The sequence below is a fragment of the Porites lutea genome, chromosome 9 (genome assembly GCF_958299795.1).
Source record: "Porites lutea chromosome 9, jaPorLute2.1, whole genome shotgun sequence".
Classification (NCBI taxonomy): domain Eukaryota; kingdom Metazoa; phylum Cnidaria; class Anthozoa; order Scleractinia; family Poritidae; genus Porites; species Porites lutea.
The window spans coordinates 26765242-26785670 of record NC_133209.1 but is presented as its reverse complement, the minus strand read 5'-3'; the positions used below and the strand labels follow the sequence as shown (position 1 = coordinate 26785670).

General features: G+C 37.7%; 1 protein-coding gene across 1 annotated transcript in view; it reads right to left on the bottom strand.

The window, feature by feature from the left end:
• Positions 1–20429, bottom strand: part of LOC140948626 (uncharacterized) — a 32071-nt gene that overhangs the window by 2802 nt on the left and 8840 nt on the right. The window contains exons 7-23 of the mRNA XM_073397890.1: positions 19847–19889; positions 19610–19693; positions 19228–19339; positions 18654–18771; positions 6595–6624; positions 6185–6226; positions 5741–5809; positions 5056–5109; positions 4445–4477; positions 4151–4231; positions 3665–3706; positions 2938–3012; positions 2491–2538; positions 1976–2083; positions 1454–1529; positions 1116–1176; positions 532–564 (exon numbers count right to left, since the gene is read on the bottom strand). Coding sequence (XP_073253991.1) covers positions 532–564; positions 1116–1176; positions 1454–1529; positions 1976–2083; positions 2491–2538; positions 2938–3012; positions 3665–3706; positions 4151–4231; positions 4445–4477; positions 5056–5109; positions 5741–5809; positions 6185–6226; positions 6595–6624; positions 18654–18771; positions 19228–19339; positions 19610–19693; positions 19847–19889 — 1109 coding nt within the window. The remainder of the gene's footprint in view (positions 1–531; positions 565–1115; positions 1177–1453; positions 1530–1975; positions 2084–2490; positions 2539–2937; positions 3013–3664; positions 3707–4150; positions 4232–4444; positions 4478–5055; positions 5110–5740; positions 5810–6184; positions 6227–6594; positions 6625–18653; positions 18772–19227; positions 19340–19609; positions 19694–19846; positions 19890–20429) is intronic.

The following is a 20429-nucleotide window of genomic DNA, read 5'->3' as shown; positions in this document are numbered from 1 at the left end:
TTCTTATTTCTGTAAAAAAAAACAAACAAACAAAACAAAACAAGCTACAAAACAAGATGGTAATCAGCCTATTTTTCAATTTCAAAATGCGATAGAACAATATTATTAAACTTCTTGCACTTTATTTTTTTAGTACATCAATAAATTAGCACTTTTATTTGCACAGCAATACCAAGCTCCTAATTCTCCAAACAGGATTCTTGCACAGGTTTGCCGTTGCATTTCACTAATATGATTTTCCATTTTCTAGGCTAAACAGGTTCTTCTTTATAGGGGGTATAAATGGCAAATTTTAGGCTAACAGGTTCTTAATTTTCAGTTCTTACTAGCGGGTTTTTACTGTATCACTTTTTTAAACTACAATGCTGATGGGGTAGAGCCCTATTATGTAAGTAAATCAGCCTTTGTCACCAGTTTTTTACGAATTTGCACGTGGAAGTTACGAAGTTAACGTCGATACCCAACGATATCGTTTGTCTCTGTAAGGTTATCTTTTGACACTAAGTCAGTGACCAAGTATTTTTTGCTTACCTTTTTTTGTGCATGTGCTCTGTCGGCCATTTCCTAGAGAAAAAACATATCTGGTTCATTGTACATTAGTCGATGGTCTCGATTAAATTTTAAACGTGGTTTACTTGGACTTGTGTACATGTATACAGTTGTGTACATTATGTAGTATTTCTAGTCTGTGCAGCAAGCGTTACTGTCTGGTTTTCGTGAAAAGAAAAACCGAGGAACGACGAAAATCGGGATTTTCGGTTTTGGTCGCGTGCAAAAAAATGGCACAAGAGCCCTCTTTCCACGTTCTTTGCTCCAAAAACGCTTGCTACGAAGTACTGATAATCTTGTTACTTTTTTTTTACGTTAAATCAATGGTCTTTTCCTATTTTTGGTTCGCAGTGTAGTCTCACAAATGTACGCTGTAGCTGATTAAAGGGAACTGTAAATCAAAGTCATACGATTTCTATCGCCTATCGGCCTAGTTTGGAGTATAATAAAAAGCGTACTTTTCAATAACACAAATTGAAGAAGTATTCAAGGGCTTCAAGGAACTTAAGGCGCTCACTAGCAATTTACTTTTCAACAATTAGCACTGCAGTGGTACTCCAACTCACCGACGCTCTTGCCTCCATGTCTTGGCGCTCTCTTAGATTTCTATTTTCAACTATCAGGTCCCTGAAACGATTATAATAGACATAAATATATATTTTGCTAGACCTAGTAAAATGCTTTCGTTTCGATTGTCCCATCAAATTTTGAGCCGGATAAGAGACATTCTGGTCATGTTTAAAATTATGCCATTTGGATTCAAACTGAAGAACCGTATTTCGAGAGATACGTAGAAGGTATAAAATGGAATATTAATAAACTCGTCCATAATATTGTCCTTAAATAGGAAAAGTTGGGGTGAAATTTACCATGAGAGAAACTACAAATGCAGTATCACATGTACCTTTGACAGCGTACGGCCTGGGCAGCCACAATTGCCTCTCCTATTGCCCTCCTCACATTCACAGTCAAATCATCTCCTTCGGAGTAAAATTGGATTGGTTATATTAAAGGTAAGGCAGCGTGGTCGAGTAGTCAGCGCGTCGTGTGCGCAACGCGGCAGTCCCTGGTTCGAGTCCCACTCTGGCCACATCTGGATTTGTTCTCGGTCGTCCCGAGTTCAAATCCTCGACCACGCTTGTAAATAGCCAACTGGTTGCATCCTGCCAGTTGAGGGTTTTTAATCCTGTTACGTTGTATTACAATTTTTTATAAGTCTTTGAGTGGAGTGCCGCCCTATAAACTACAAATTGAATGTGCACTTTCCTTTTAAACAAGATGGTTAGCTGAGGGGGGAAACAAATTAAGTATGGTTGGACGCAAAATATTGCTGACATAACATTCAGTCATCACAATTATGTCAAAGGTTAGATTTAGTCCGATTTAGTGTTTTCATCTGTCCCTTACACCAAGTTGACACACTTACCGGAAATGATGTCCCCAACTACCATGTTGGCCGATGACATCGTGGGCTGGTACACTCTGACTTCCACATCTGCCCCGTTCTCGCTCTGCCGCGCATGATTCCCACATACTAAAAGTAAAAGTAGAAGCAAATGAATAAAGAATGGTACAAATGGTTGGCAGAGACCGGTAGCGGGGGATGATGTAGGAAAACACCCAGAAGAAGTATAATAGAAAATCATGTACAGCACAAGCTGAATTAACCCGTTAAAGGCCAGGGGCACACAACGTCAATTTTCGGAAAATATCTGTTCGGAAGACGATTTGAGATCTAGAATTTTCGCAAAATTTTCCTACAATTTCTTTCTAGCCAGCCTCTCCTAGGATTTTCGAACATCTAATTGTATAAATGCCCATTTTTAACGGATTTTTACTCTAAAAGGTCACCTAGAAAAAACCAATAATTGGTGTGAAGGTCAAAGGTTAAAACAGAATTAGCAAAAATTAATAATACTATACAGTTGAAGTGAAACGTACCAAGTTCTGCTCCGTAGAGACTATTTGCCTCCTCATTTATCTCTCCAACTTATGAATAAACAAAAAACCACTTAGTACTTATTGCAGTAACATGTATTTTCTAAAGACTGTTTTTAATATTAATCTTTATAACTTGAGCAATAAGACTAATTGAGGTAAGAAAACACAATTTTATGCCTTTCTGTACATGTATGTCATGAAGGGCTTAAGGAAGAAGGGAGGTACAATCAAAGGCTCAGGACTTCGAGATCATTATTGAATTGGATATAGTTTAAGTGTGGAAAAACTATTCAATTGCCATCAAGGGAGTCTTCATGTGATTGAGCCATTTCAATTACCTCTATTATGACATAATGAGCCGAAAATTATAACAGTTGGTCAAAAGAAGCCTCCACAGTGCTTAACCCAAAGTATCAAATGACAAAATGTATCAAAGGCATAATTTACCTTGTACAGCATCTCTCTCCCAAGATGCTTGCTCACTGCATGGATAGCCTAGTATGGCTGTCTTTACAATGCCATCTGAGCAATACCAAACAGATTTAAGTCAAATTCCTTTCAGGGAATGTTTTAAGTGTGCAGTTATATTATGTACAAATAAACATGCCAAAAGTTTCTTACTTAAATATAATAAAGATTGGTATTTTGATATATTCCAAAAGGATCATAATTATTCAACGTCGTCAACCTCAAAGAGTCCTTTCAATAAATGCATAGAAATCACAAGTGGAAAAAAAATTTGCTTTGTTCCCTTTTTGGTAAATAACATAGCTGATTTTAATAAACTGCAAGCGGCCTTTGGCTAAATGGTCTCTTGAATAACAGGGCAGTGTAAAATGCAGACTGTGGACTGACTGCTGACAATTGTTTTTAAGGTTACCAAAAAATGGGAGTATTGTTGTCAGTACTCATTTGCAGGTGCAAACAATAGTCTTTTACACTGAGCGCTTGAATGACTCATCTGATTGTGGCAATATTTTCACCGCTAAAGAACGAAATTGACAAGAAAAAGGCAAGTTTTGTTTTGTCCTAAAAATATTAGACAGTTCCCACAGTAGTATACGTATATATACATGTTAGTACAATCAAATCACTGAAACTAAGGGCAAATTAAATCATAATTATAATCGAAATTAGCATAATATGACTCACTACCTCATGTGAGACTACCTACCATATACAGTACATGTGATCCAATCAGCCATTGTGTTGGGATCTTTATATCAACAGAAAACAGACAAATTTAATGAATGTACAGTGGTTACTCATGCAAATCAAAATTATTAGTTATGTTTAAAATAATCAATGCAAACTGTTTTCAACTACATATAAAGTTAATAAAGTTTCAGTGATCAGCACTTGGTAACTGTTAGACAGTGAGCTTAAATCAAGTTTAAAAACACCCTCAGACTGTATCAAGTATTCAAAAAATTGAAATAAGGAACATTCCATAGGCTAATATTGAACTTCAATAACTTATACCCTTAAGTTACTATCAAAAATTCTGTTTAAATCTATTTATTTAAGATAGTTGTGTTTATTTATAGCTGGGTTTGTTTGTACATACGTTACTGAAATGTGGTTTTTCTGGTGTTTTTCATTATGCATGACAGTGTCTTATAAATATGGTGGGGTTTGATATAGTGGGGTTTCTCTGTACCTGGTGGACACTGGTTGGATCTTTCAGGTGTTGAGTGATATACACGCGGTGGCGGTGCACTATCCTCATCACTGCTGTCAACTAAAATGGGCAATTAAAAAAAGGTAATATTAATTAATTTGTGTTTTTCATTGAATAATTTTTTTACAGTTGGCACATGAAAGGTATCAGGTGTAAACTTTGGACATTTGTCAGCTGCATGCTTTAACAACCCCATCAGCAATATTCATCACATTGATTTCATGGTTTTATCTTTTAACAAACAATGCCCTATTAATTAAATTTACTGCGCACCTGTGTGAACAATCCCTGTATTTCTTGAAGTACCTATAAGGGTCACCAATAAGATGACAGGATGTATTACAATGACATATGTACATGCACACTATGATGGGACAGCCACTGTGGAACTTTATACTGTGGTACAGTATAGGGGAACCAGCAGCCTTTCTTCTAATATGCACCCGAAATTTTAATAAGCATGGCATATATGTATACCAAAAGCCCACTTTTGTATCCATTCGGATTTATCTCATCTAAATATTTATCGCCTAGAGGACGTACAATACAGAGTGTCCCAAAAGTTTGTTCCTTAAATTTTGTGAGCTAAAAGTTTTGATCGAAACTTATGCATATCAAAATGAATGTTCAAATAACCGGAACATCAGCCTGAAGCATAAGAGAAAAGCCTTAACTTGTGTGGTTGTCTTCACTTATAAGCAATTTGTGACATAAGCTTAATATTTTTAATATGCTGTGTCGCTATATAGAGGGTACCATATTCTTTATGGAGTTTTTACAAGAGAGCTCTATTGTTTATTTGAGGCTGCATTGCTCTGTATATTGAACTTCAATGTAATTGACAGCTGTCTCATATAGCAGTAATAATTAATACATGCACTTACTCTCGCCAGATGTCCCTGGGATTGCCAAAGCTTCATAATCCACTCTTTCGTTATCTGAATAACAGTACATGATCAGTACTTTGACCTTAATTTCTAACCAGAACATCACCACAGTGAAGTTCAACTGCATGGCTACAAGCCTGTCATACCTACACATAAGTCTACCTACACCCCCCACTTAGGTCATTTTATTCATAGCCTCACCAGAGATGGGCAAAATCCAGAGGATGTACTCAAGTGCCTTATCATACAGTTGAATTATACAGTCAGTATGTCAGAACAAGTATTTATTTGCTTGAACAGGTGCTGCATGGATTCATCACACAAGGTGAGGGGATATGGCAGGGCTGTCGACTCTGTCAGTTGTCTTCAAATATTGAGAATTATGGATGGGATATGATAGAGGAGACGTCTAACAATGACATCATTCGTGCAAAAAAATAGCCATTGAGTCTCATTAGCATTAATTTTGCGAATGACATGTCAATATGCTTGAAAAAGATGTTATTGGCATTGTATGACAATCATTTGATCTGATTGGTTTATTCTAATCTGGAGACGAGACGGAACGATCCAAATCCGCAGCACCTGGATCATCTGACAACAAAGGGATGGGGGGGATTGTGAGGGACGGCTGTTATGAAGTTTTTTAAGTAAAAAGCAAAGCTCTATTCATTGCACTCACTCTCTCCAGAAGGCCCTGGCTCTGCTGGTGCATCATCTGCATCCCCTGGAACAGTCGACACGTCTTGATCTAAAATTTGTTTTGACAATAATATTATTTTTAATAATGAGTTAACATTATGCATTACTTTACCATTGCACAACAATGTAATTGAAAAAATGACGATAATTTTCTTAATTTCCATATGCTCAGTGTTTATATAATTATAACAGTAATTATCAGCTGTAAATACTAAGTACTCCGTCGTGCAGTTATCTCGGATCCACCACTGGCCCATGATCGGCACATCATTACTAGCTAGACTACTGTTGATGTCTGACTCATTGACTCATAACTCATGGACCAAAAAAAAGTGATATCAAATGCTAAAAGAATAACTTGAGACGTAATAGCTTATTTCAATTAAGCTTAACTTCAAAAAAGCTTGTTATAAGTTAGGCTTACCTTCATTGTCAGCCCGATCGACAGTATCCCCTTCATCTCTACCTGAAAATAGATTTAAGAAAAGGATGAGTTACTTTAGGAAATTGACAAAGATTAACTTTACCTTTACCCATGTTCTTTACAACAAAATAACATCCATGTGTATTTGTTTTGGGTACGTCGATCTCCTGTTCCGGATCATTCGTCTTGCCTGGAACAGGCTATGCTGCGCTGATCCCGAAAGTCCCGAAACTAAACTCGACCCTAGGGTTTCTGGAATCTCAAAGCTCGCCACAAAGAGGCTCGATATCGTCTCCAACAGTTCTTCTTGATGAGACAGACTTTTTGATCGAAAACCTCACTGTCTTCTACAAATTAATATCTTACAAACATAATTCCAGTTTTTTAATTGTGTTTTTTTTGCTAAATACCTGATTGTCCGGATGCACTTGCATCTCCACCTAAATGCAAGGATACTAATGTCAAGGATAAAAAAATGACTGACTAGACTAGACTAGACTAGACCGCGTGCAGGAACATACGTGGTCAATTGCATGTCTCGTGTGTTTCGCTCGACGGACTAAGAAAAAGAGAGAATTTCTATTACAGTTCTTGCTTCAAAGATACAATTTTTTTTTCACGAGAGCTGGAAAGAGTATCTTTTCGGATCTAAAACTTCCCTAAACCTAAACGATTGTTGCGGACTTGATGAAATTGTGAAAGTATAATCACTAATTGCCGCGGTTCAAAGCATGTGAAAGGGCGGTCAAAAAAGTTAGAATTTTTGGGAATGCACAATGCAGCCCCCGCCCCCGTGCATTGTTGTTAACTAAAGCGCAGATTGGAAAAGGTTCATCAAATTTAAACTTAAGGGGGAGGCAAATAAAATCAACCAAGAGTTTCAACTTTTTGTCCGCGTTGGCGCGAGAATCGTTCTTGTAAGTCACGAGACATGAGGCTTAGTGATATTTCCTTTACACAAATGAGAAGTCGAAATAATCCAGGAATAACGCGATTTACGATAATTTAAAGATAAAAGTGCATACTGTTTGAATTAACGATATCTGAGCGAACAAAAGCCGTTTTTCCTCGCTCTTTGGTTACAATGGCAAAGTTGTAGAGCAATGTCCCGTACGTGGCTGCGGGCAGCATTGTAGGAAAGGGGAAATGTTGAAACACAAAAAAGAAAAACTGGAACGTCATATATCTTTAATGGAAAGTGAAAGAAGGGGAATTCTGTGGAAGTCGGAGAAGGTGGGTCAAAAAAATTTAAATCGATTATTCATAGCCAGAAAAAACTCAGTTACTGTTGACTTAAGTTTCTTCGGTGAAAAGCTTTGAGAAAAAAAAAATGGCCAAACAAGCGTTTACTTTTCAATTAGGCACCCAAGTTTCCGAATACGCCAGAAGTGTCTTAAATAGTTTTCTCTGTGCCTTGAAAGCCTGTGAGGTTAATTTTGAATTGCCCTAAAAACCAGTAATCTGTTTAGATGTCTCAGAGGAACTTTGGTCGTCACGAAAGTCTTAGTATAGGTGGCTTTTTCGTCTCATCCGAAAGTGTCAGCTACCATTATGGGTCCGGCGAAAGTTTGAGGACATGAAGTAGCCTTAATTTCAAATTTAGAAATTACAGGGGACATTTTGTCTTTATACCGAGATTTTTAGGAGACCTTTTTTATTAAACACAATATATTAGTATTAAAATGTGGATAACACAACCTCCGAAAATCGTAGTTAATCTGTTAGAGAACCTCCAAATATTTCACACGAATGGAATGGTTGTCTTGGAACAGTTATTTGACAGAAAAATGTCGCTGGGTGCCCCTGATATCTCAGCAGACAGAGGATAGAGGACAGAAAAATAATGATCGTTTTTCAAAACTGTTATTGCAGGGACGATTGGCCGTTCTTCCACATCGTTCACCATCAGAACAGTTCGTCCTAACGTGGACAGGACTGGGTGCAGGATCAGGCCCTTTAGCCTCACCAGTCTTTGTTAAACTTGAAAGGAGGTGGAGGTTATACTTCCAAAAAGGCTTAGTGCGCCTGAAATACATCCAGGGGTTGGAGGACATTGCTGTCGTCCCAAGGCAAGTATTTGTTGACGGCTGTAGCAATAATCGGCCATTGTAGAGCTGTCCCTACGTTAAGTAAAAACCGTACCCTTAATAACAAAGATACTCATTGAGGAGAACCGAAATAGTTTATGCGAATTCAGTATTGTCTCCATAGGTAATAGGGTAAACAAGAGAACGAACACCGTATCGCAAATTGTATCATGCACTATAACCAAAAAAAGAAAGTTTGTTTTTCTTTCCCGAATGTATTCTCTTTCATCGCGTGACTTTTTCTTTTCCTCCTTTTCCAAGGAGAGCGGGACTTCAGTTAACAATGCCGTTGTCGACCTCGCAAAAAATTTTTCCTTCCTTAGATGGGGTTCCAGACTCAAAGTATTGACGATTGTTACTGGAATTAATAGATTGTCAATTAACCAAATTGTTATCTTTCGTTTTGACAGCTTTTTCGTGAAATCAAGTGACGAGAAAACCCAAGCTTACGTGGACTTGGAGGGTCCTAAGTATGTACTTTTGAAAGAGGGGGAGTACATAGAAGTAAGAATCAAGTCGGAAACTCCCCCTAAATCCATAACTGTGAAAATAGCAGTTGTAAATCCCACGTATTTATAAATCTAACCCCGGGTCTGTCATTATTTAGGAGCCTACCATGTGACGTTTTGAAGTGGGGGGGTGGGGGGGGGGGGGGGTAATAATTTATAAAAAAATTTCCTGCATAATGATCTCGAGGAAATAAAATTCTTCCAAGGAAATACCAGGGAAAAAAATTTCCTTCACTGAAAACAGTAAAACATATGACGTGGCCGCGCTGAGGTATGGAATCTCTCTTCCAGTGTTGAAAAAGCGCGAACGAGTGAAATATTGTTTCAACTCAGGAAGAGAGATTTCGTATTAAAAATTTGTAGCAAAGACATAAAAAGAAGGGTCACCTTGACAGCCAAAAAATTATGGATAGAAAATACTCAGAATGATTGTAGAAAATCATAGCATAGGCTTATTAAAGGTGCTCTTTGTCTATATCGTTGATTTAAATTGTATGCTCAAATTTGTAGTTAATTGCTGATATTATATGTTACTCACAGACAGTTGGAATACGTATTGATGAGTCTTAGATTAGAGTTCTGTTGAAATTGAATTTATCGATGTGCCAACATTATTTTTATGTAGAAGATGAAAATTTGAATAAACGACAAATCAGTCAGGTACGAGTGTGGGAAGGGAAACATTTATTACCGTTTACGTGATTTTTTAAATACCGACGCTTTATAGTTACAGACAAAAATTACACTCAATAAAAAGGGCAAAGCCGTGCATGTAGCTTGGGCAAAATCCTTCACCGATTATTGACAATTTTTTTAATGCTATTTGTTGTTTGTAGAAGTTTTGAAAATAAAGTCTCATAGATGAACTCAGATAAACGTATCATTAATGTTGTGGGTAGCATGGGAGGATTAAAAACGACAAAATCATCATTATCTTGGGAGGTTCTCAAAAAAGTCAAGGAAGAAAAGGAAGACTCTTTCAAACGGAGCGAACAATCATCGTTGACAAATGATCGCCAACATCTCCCTGCTCTGCAAGTGGCATTTATCACTACAATCGCAAAAAACCCCAATATCGATGACTTTAATGGCGTAGAAAAAGGGTTTTATACCGAAGGCATTTGTACATGGTGTAACGAGTCTTACACAAGTCTTTAAAGAATACCCTAAGCGATTCACAAGCCTTTCTTACACAAACCGCCAGTAATGACTCTTATACAAGTCTTCGGTATAAATCTCAAATAAGCCTTCTGTAGCAAGCCTTGTGTAAAGACTTGTACAAAAGCCTTCTGTAAGCCTTCTTCGGCGTTTTGTTAGACTCTTACACAAGCCCTCTGTAAATAAGTATCTTACACAAGCCTTGTGTAAGCCTTCTTCGCGTTCTGTAAGTATCTTACACAAGCCTGGTGTAAGCTTTCTTACGCGTTCGGTAAGTATCTTACACAAGCCTTGTGTAAGCCTTCTTCGCGTTCTGTAAGTATCTTACACAAGCCTTGTGTAAGCCTTCTTTGCGTTCTGTAAGTATCTTACACAAGCCTTGTGTAAGCCTTCTTCGCGTTCTGTAAGTATCTTACACAAGCCTTGTGTAAGCCTTCTTCGCGTTCTGTAAGTATCTTACACAAGCCTTGTGTAAGCCTTCTTCGCGTTCTGTAAGTATCTTACACAAGCCTTGTGTACGCAACCTTACACAAGCCTTGTGTAAGGACTCTTACACAAGCCTTGTGTAAGCAACGTTACACAAGCCTTCTGTAAGGACTCTTACACAAGCCTTCTGTAAGGACTCTTACACAAGCCTTCTGTAAGTATCTTACACAAGCCTTCTGTAAGTATCTTACACAAGCCTTGTGTAAGCAACCTTACACAAGCCTTCTGTAAGGACTCTTACACAAGCCTTGTGTAAGCAACGTTACACAAGCCTTCTGTAAGGACTCTTACACAAGCCTTCTGTAAGGACTCTTACACAAGCCTTCTGTAAGTATCTTACACAAGCCTTCTGTAAGTATCTTACACAAGCCTTGTGTAAGCAACCTTACACAAGCCTTGTGTAAGGACTCTTACACAAGCCTTGTGTAAGGACTCTTACACAAGGCTTGTGTAAGGACTTTTATACAAGGCTTGTTTAAGTGTTTTACACAAGCCTTGTGTAAGCACCTTTAAGTCTTCTGTAAGGACTCTTTATAAAAGCCTTGTGATAAATACTTACACAAGCCTTGTATAAAGAGTCCTTACAGAAGACTTGCGTAAGCCTTCTTACACAAGAGGTAAGTATCTTACAAAAGGCTTGTGTAAGCACTCTTACGCGTTCTGTAAGTTAACTGTTACACGAAAAACTTTTTACATAATTGTTAAGTGTTAAAGAAAGGCGTTCGTAAGAAGGACTTTCAGTAATGAGCTATTTTAATTTAATTGCGTTATTTAGTGACACAGCAACTAGAATAGGGTAATTTTAGTGCAGTGGAATATATAAGGTCTGGTATATTATATTCTGTTACTGTTTTTATATAAGGTTCTGTGCCCAGCTGCTAAGATTGATCCGCTTTAATTAATGCAAAGAGTAATATATAGATTTAGCCAGGGCTAAAAGCGAAGCTCCTATTAACTCGAATTTATAATTCAAATCAAACAATAAACTTTTATTCCACAAATCAGTTAACTTTAGAGCACATTCATGTGACTTTTGAGGGAAAGACTACGTGATTTTCGGGAAAAATAATTTGCAAACAGTCCAAGCTAAGAGTGAACTTAATCTTACATCGAGTTGATAGCCTTTATATGCACACCCAAAAAATAGCAATCATCTTCGATCACATTTAAGAGCCATAATGGCTCTTGATCACAGTAGATTATGCCTGGAAAACAAATCAGGCCGAATTTTTTGCGTTCGACATGTTTACTTTACAAAATCTTGCCAACAAGTCTGGGGACGTGTAAACCAACCTTTTATACTTTTTGTACATCACATCTGAGGTGAAACAGTACCATGAGGCGCCGTTTTCATCGTACAGACCTCGGACAGAATGCAGTGTTTCACACTTTTGCAATACAAATTGCACTCATTCAATATTCAGGACGATCAAAGCAAGCGTGGGCTAGCTTTTAGCGAAACCGTCAAAAAAATTTCCAAAATCACCTATACGGCTAGCCGGTTCTCACTTTTGACAAGTCGACTGTTTAAATTAAGATTAATATAGTTATACGCTTCAACGCAATAAAGAATTTATTATGTTTATTTTTTATTTAATGATTCTATAACGATCTGTAATCTTCAAAAGCGTATGATACGCGCGGCATTTTGACTACTCCTGCAAGCGATGTTCATGAGCGACTGAAAACAAACGGCACAGCGATTAAAATTGCAAAAGAGACTACTAACAATCAATAAAGAAAGGGAAAATAATAAGGTGAAACATATACAGAGACAACAATTTTCATTCACGAAGACAAGTATTAAAGTGTCTCTGAAAATCCTTGTTTACGTTTTAAGCCGGCTTCCCGGTGTTTGCTTTTTTCAAAGATGAACTTGAGGCAAGAAAATCGCTCAAAGCTTTCTTTTACAGCCACAATTTTTAACCAAATATTCTTTGGAACGTTTTCTTTCTATTTGCGGTGAGAAAATGTCTAAAGGCTTTTTAAAGTTCCATAAGCTTATAATCAAACCTGATACTCGGTCACTCTCGGTCAGATCATTGTCTCAAATCTTACAAATGTGCATAAACCAAATAGCCGCGTAAACTACGCTCGACTTCATTAAATTAGATATAAAAAACAAACATCAAATACAATAATTACTCAGGCTTACCTTTCGAGATGCACTGAAAACTATCAAGTAAGGCCAGAATCGCTTCAGACTTTTCAACCGTCTTACGCATCAAGCAAGGTGAAAAACGAAAACGATGCCATCCGAAATCGGATTTCCGACTTTGCCAAAGCGACGTATTTCTCAACCTTATACTACTACATGAGAAATTTCTGCAATTTGATTGGCTTAGAGCAGTGGTATTTCAGCTTAATTTGAAATACCTACATGTGAAAATTACAAACCTTTGCGGGTAGTAGTATAAACAAATAATAGCATGATTTGACGTGATATTTGATATAAATACCACTCGTGATATTTCGAAATTGTCTCAAATTTCCCTCGCCTAACGGCTCGAGAAATTACGTATAACAATTTCGAAATATCTCTCGTGGTATTTATGCCAAATATCACTACAAATCATGCTATTACCTATACAAAAACCCACTAAACAAACTAGCCATGAATAACAGAAGACTTTTGATAGCAGCTGAATTTCACTTTGTACATTCAGTGGAAAAAAACAGTTAAAAACATCACAAGTTGACACAAAACTCTGTCAGCTTCAGCTGTCAAAGTAAACAAGTTTCAAGATGCTGCATAGATTTTCCGCGTGAACTCACCTGTCAAATTTTGACCAATCAGAGTATAAAAATTGGACGTAGAGCGTGACCAACGCGTGACCTTGGTGAGAAAAGTCAAAAGCAACTAGCATGTCCTCCCTTCCTGTAAAAACTGGCTTACTTTTTAGCTGCCGAGGTCAGTTTGAAATCAAAATTTTAATTGTGCGGCACATATAAAACACAACATAATTCATATGAATTGAAAAATTAAACTTGAGCCTGCAATCATTTGAAAAATAGTAACTTGTCAGGGGATAACTTCAAAAAGATACTCGAGCTCGATGGGTCGACACCTGAGCCCGCGATACGATCAGGTGATACTGATCAGCGGATACCCTGTTTTGACAGCTGTCAATTGATCACAAGATTGATGTGCAATATGTCTGCAATCTCAGTCTTCCTGTGCTCCCAAACTAGCTAGAAAGTGTGAGATTGAACATTGGTTGCCCTGTGGTGCGGACGGACGGGCGGGCGGGCTGAGGGCGGTGTACGGTCACGTGATTACCAAATTTTCTGGGATGGGTAGATTTACTTACCCATGGTGCTCCGCAGGCGCGCTTTGCGCGCCAGAGCTCCGCTAAAACACGATTTTCAAGTGGCAAACCGAGAAATATCGTTCGGAAATGTCTGCATGATACATAACGGCTTTATTTTTTCCGATCAATTCATGTTTAACTTTCAAACTATCAACTGCATACAGTACAACTGTCAACCGGTTGTACTAAATGCTATCAAACTCGGTCGCAATCACGCAATGAAATAAACACACACACGGAACACTCAGTAATTCAAAAACACAATGATTTGCTTTAATTGAAAAGAAGCTATTTGGTCCTTCACGAAGGAAAAAAATAAGGAGACAAGAGAGAAAAGCTAACAGAATCATTATACTTGACGGTAAAAATAGCAAGAAGGTCGAATTATAACTTTGATCTCAGAAAACTTCGTGTAAACAAAATCACCGGCCGCCGAAACCAAGGGGCTCTAAATGAAAAACCTACCGACTCTCCGCAATGATTCTTCATTCGCAGTTCAGTTTAGCGTTTCAGTTTCGAACACAAGGGCAATTTTGCTGTTTTAAGATAAAGATTAAGCTTATCGAAATGCTTGAAGTAAACAAAAGAAGGCCAGGGATGCGACCCGTTGAATATCAAGCGCCACTCCCGCTAAAATTTTTCATAATTATACATAATTATGCGAGTGTTTAGACGATCAACCAATCAAAATCACTACCCGGTTTTCGGGTAGTGAGTGACGTCAATGGACGGCATTAACGGCCGCTCGATTCAGACGTTGTTGAGAGGAGAAAACGACTCGAAGCAATCGGATGAATTTCAGGCTATTCAAATCGCCTTAACAAAGTGAAGTTTGTCAACATGTAGTTTTGAGTAAAATCGCTACACTATGACAACAATAAACAAAAAAACTTCGAAATCGATAAAGCCGAATTTTGCACGATCTAGACTTGCCACTGAAAAGTTAAATGGAACTTAAAGTTTGGTGTTTAGCAAATAACCTCCGCATGAGAAGAAAAAAAACTGTATGTCTGACTGCAAATAGAAAGTAAGTAATTTTGAAACCTTATATTTTCAACAGCCTTGATATATTGTTTAAAAGAAAGTTCTAAGTAATTCAAATTAATCTTGATTACCGGCAGAATGCTTCTTAATATCATATTTTGCTTCTTGGAAATTTTGGTGTATTTTCTTTTCGCAATCCTAAAATCTAACCTGTTTTCTCACTACGTGTCTAAGTGCACCCCGCGAGCAGAGGCTACATTTTCGCGGTATGAGCTGGCGTGCGAAAAGTAGCGTCTGCCGACAACCGTTCAAATCCGTCCAGAAATCTGGACGAATAAATTAAAAAAACGGGTTTTTTCTTGTTCTTGACCGGTTTAGAGCATTGCGTGAGTCTTGCGTCAGCGAATGAACGCTGACCATTATTGCGCCTTCATGCATCCCTTTGCGCCAAATTCTCGCATACTAACGCGGATCAACACAGCTCAAACGTAGCAACAGGAAAAGTTCAAAACAATTTCAAAAATCTCTGTTTATGTATTTAAAAGAGCGTCGTCAACAACTTGAATAAGCTCTGTATTTTAAAGCTGTCGGAATACCGAAACAAGCTGCTGCCGGTGCTTCTTACGGGACCATGTAAAGATCGTTAATTTATCATATGGTAGTTTTTGTTTGCCAGGCAAAGAAAATGGATACTGCGGTGATTTTTGTTGTGTCGCCTCTCAATGCAAGGCTAAATGCACTGTTTTAAGACACAGATGGGAACTGGAATGTTCAAAAGAATCAGTTTTCTTTTAGTGGAAAAAGCAGAAAAAAAGCTTTTAGCTGAACACCGATTCGCCCTCAAGGACTTCAACCTGGTTGGCTTCTTCACGGTGGAACGCTGTCCTGTTCTGAAAAGAAACCAAAGCGGAAAGTTTTTAACGAATTTTCAGGTACAACTTGCACGTTAATGGTCAAGGAAGTTCCGTTTCTAAATGGAAATTCAAGTATTTATAGTTGTTTCATAGATGTTTTATACGACTTGAGACGGATTTTGGCGTTGACATTCGATGTCTTCGGCAGCTTTTACTTGCGTGAAATGATCCTCGATCCAGTTAGTATTACGCGAGTTGCTTTTAAGGATAAAATTATATGTTTTCGAATAAAAATTTTCGATAAATAATTTTTCTGACTACCGTTTTGTCTATGTTTATTCATACTAGTTTAAAACACAATCCTGAGACTACAGCATCCAATTTATTTCAAGCATCACTTCTGCGTAGCGTTGTCAGCGAATTTCATTTTTCACTTTGAGCACAACTATTACCATAGGTAATATTAAAGCCGGAAAAATGTGCTCCCCGCATAACAGACAGAACTTACTACAGTTGATAGCTTAAAAATACTTTCCTTAAAAAGACGATCTGGGCAAATTCTGCGGCTAAAATACTTAAAACCAGAGGGGGGGAAGCAGAAAAACAAAATAAAAGCTCGAGGAGGAGAGTAGTTCTCAGGTAGTTTTCGCAAGTTTGATTTCCGCGAAACTCACGCAGATTTGACGAGCCAGTTGCTTGCGAATCGCGTGACGAATTTTGCGCATGCACGATAGAAAATTGAACGGTTGTCGGGTTAATGGTTGTCGGCAGAGGCTACTTTTCGCACGCCAGCACCATGGATGATATTATCCATGCCAGCTCATACCGCGAAAATGTAGCCTCTGCTCACAGGGTAGTCTAAGTGCAACGTTATGTCTAAATTTCAATTTAGCTGCGTTTAGCGGAAAAACTTCTCTAATTTCGGTATTTAGTATCAGGAGACTTGGTAGAGTATTTAAGGAATTAGGTTTTTTCATTCTCTTGGTGCTCGTTTCTGGAAGGCGATCTACGTTCATGTTTTACTTTATTTTTTGTTCAAGTTTGTAGGTGATATATATTTCCGATTTATTGATTCAGAGTTTATTCTCGTTTTTTACTTTAACGACCAGGGACCATCTGTGCTCATATGAAGGGACCATCTGTGCCCAATTCATTTTAGCGGATTTTTTTGCCCGTTTCAGGGCGGCTTTAATTTTGTTTTCGAGAGTGAGTCCTGCATATTTCTTTTCTTCTTTTTTTGTATGTGTGTGTCAGTATTTTTTCTTTGCAGATGTTTTCAAGTCCGACATTTGGACTGAGTTTTTTGCTTCTATTCCTGTCCATCTCCTGCCACTGGCCAGCATGGTGAGACTGTGCGTTTTTACCTTGGAGGTCAGTTCACGAGATGGAGAAGATGGGCTTCGTTCAACCATTTTTGCCACAGTGCCAGTCAACACTTTCCAGTCCGCGCTTTACCGGCATTGTCGTCTTAATGTATCCAACTGTCCTTCTCCGCTACTCAATGAGTTATTTAGCATTGATTGGGCGCAGAATCTGGCCTCCTTACCGACGATATCTGATCACTCTCTGGTTTCCTCTATGATTAGTGCGGCTCAGAGAATTTTGGGGAGGCCGCGAGACAAAAAAGATCCTGTCACCCCGGATATGCTGAAAGCTCTCACGGAATCCAAAATAAAAGGATAAGTCGCCTTCCCTATCAGATTTGAGAACATTTGCAACATTCACTGTTTTGTTGTAACGAGCATTTTTGGCCGGTTCGTAGGCTAGGTTTGTCTTGAAATTTCAAGGTGTTACAGTGCATCAATCTAAATGAAGTTTCATACATCATCGTATACATCGAGAAGATTATGTGATGAGTCGGTGATGAGGGTTAAAAAGAATTCCGTCGCGCCGTTCTAAAAGTAAAAAAATTTGGAATAAAGCTGCACTTACAATAGACAGGTGGTGCATAAGAAAACAGGTTAGTTTTCAGGATCGCAAGAAAGAAAATACAACCAAATTCTAACTTAGGTTTAGGAACTCTGGTTTTCTGTTAAATGACTTAAAATATGCTGCTTCAGGAAAATATTCAAGAATGTGAAAAGGAAAAGATCAACCAGATACTGCACAAAAGTGGTTGCAATCATTAAAGTGTCTACGACGAAAAAATGTTTATTATGTTAACTGAAATAAATGTTACTACAAGTTATAACTTCTTTGGAAAAAATTACGTTTTGAGCAAAATGTGATTTTTTTAGAATTTTTAAACATTACATTTCTTTTGCACACCTGTTCCGCTGAGCACTAAATTTTGTAAATTGACAGCTCATGTTTGCCATCATTAGACATAAATCAGTAATCTAGGATTTGAAAAAGAGGATTTTATTCATGTAATTCCTTTCTTAGGGTCGCCAGTGTTGTTGCATCTAATCATGGCATGTTTTACCTTTTAACAGCTGTTTCAAATATTTCTAGAACTCCACACTTGTTTACTTGTATCTAATTAAACGTGTTCCTTAATCAACCTCACAGCTCCTTTGTGTCCGAGAGGCTTCCGAGAGAAGACCAAGGCAAACGCAGTGTTTCGCAGAGGCTCTGGTAGTAATGTGTGCTTTCAATTACGAAAATAAACGTTTTTAGGTTATGGGCTCTAACATGTGTGGTAGTTAATAAGAGCTTTTCATTACAAACCTAAAGTAAGAGTTCAAATAGGGTTTCACAGTTTAGGCATTTTGAGAAGTAAGGCTGCATGTATTCACACAACTTGGCAGGTTCTCCAGAACTCAAATGTTAGCTTTAGACAACTACACATGTCTGTTATAAGATGCCTCACTAATCAAATCAAAAAAATCCTCTTGAATCATACGACTTTTTTTAAATTTTTATTTCTCTAACTTATACCTGTAATGTTGAAAAGAACACTGAGCTTTATTTTTAATTAATCAACTTAAAAAAATTTGAAGTCACTATATCCCTCCAAAAAATACTTGACCAGCTTTCACCGTAAGCATTTCAGTTCACACTATAACACTGTGATGTTACAACGTATCTCATTTGAAGCTTGGATTATTTTTTCAAGTTATTTTTGACATTTCTCTTACCTTGCCCTCCCCCGATGGGATTCACTCTCATCCGCTGATGCAGTCTTCTTTGACGTTTTTCCTCTAGTTCTTTTTTAATTCTATAGAGTTTATCAGCTAACAGATGATAATATTCCTCCTGTGTAATTTATAAGCAAAGTGTTTAGCTTCTTGTCTACATGTACATCTTATGATCTACTTACAATAATTAACACAAACTGCTGAGAATGAAACAATTTACACCAATTTGCTCAAACTGCTTTGAATGAAAATAACTTTTTTAGACTTTGCAACTCTAGCATAATCTTTAACATGATTGCTTTGATGGCTGAAAACATCTAGCTGTCTGTGCAATAAAACTGTAGTAGTTATGTGGACCCAGCTTTAAGACAGCATAGAAGTCTATTCCAGTGTTTGTTGCCATGACAATCATCAGCGAAATGTTTGCAAATGATCACTGAACTTTCTTTTCGGTGGTGTAATGATCACAGCAATCAAAAGGGAACAAGCCTTTACATGCACTTCATTCACCATAAGTATTACGGTTATGAGTCAGTCTACAATGTACGTATAAATCTCCATTAATTCAACTTACCCTACTATTTGCCGCCTCATACATATCCCCTTCTACCCTACGTGCATATAAAACAAGATTCCCCACGCGTGGATCTCCCAGGGCAGCTGGAGTCGGCACGATTGCTGTCACACTACAACAACAAAAACAATTTTGGTATTATACTTTCTGATAATTAGCAGTTGCTGCAACAGTACACATAGTGAGAGCAAATTAAAGAATAGGCTTGCCGAGAGTTACAGCTTTTGGCTTCATCTCATCCAGAATTAAAATGATAATACCAGTGGGCTGTTACAAAAAGTCGGGGGGCTGTCTGAGAAAACAGTGATTGATTATAATTGAGAATTGGCACATCACTTGCAGATACGTCGGGGCGTTTTTTCCATAAAAACGATACACTTACAGTTTATGAACGAGATGATTCCTGAGATCTGGTGTCACATGCTGATGCCATTCTTTTGGACCACGATTACCACCACCAGTTGAGCTGGAAAAAAGAAAATAACATCAGCTCTTCCCATTTCAGTGAAGACAGAAAACATCTCCATCCTACTCTAATTACAGCTGTTGCCATGGGTAGATGTCTACAGTACATCCATTAACTACCAATGAATCTTGAAATAAAATGTTTCTTATTTACCTTGTGGCAGTTGAGGGTATTTCACCGAATGATCTGTTATCTGCTAAAAAAGATAGAGGAAAACAAAGCTATTTAACAGTAATCATAGCATGACTCCTAACGATATCCATAGATTGTCATGAGCAAAGTCTATGAGAATTAAATATATATATTTAGCCACAGCTAAAAGCGAAGCTCCCATTGATAAATTTATAACTTAAATCAAACAATAATTTTGTATTCCACAAATCAGTTAACTTAAGGGCACATTCATGTGACTTTTGAGGGAAAAGCTAAGTGATTTTGGAGTGAAACAAATTTTGTATCGAGTTGATATAGCCTTATATGTAGACCCAAAAAATAGTCTTCGGTCACATTTAAGAGCAATGATGGCTCTTGATCACAGTAGATAAGGCGTGGAAAACAAATTCTTGGAAAACAAATCAGACCGATTTTTTTGCGTTAGACAAGTTTACAAATTCTTGCCAATAAATCTGGGTGCGTGCAAACCAATCTTTTTAATTTTTTTATACACCACATCTGAGGAGAAAGGGTACTATGAGGCGCTGTTTTTACCATACAGACCTCGGACAAAATGCAGTAT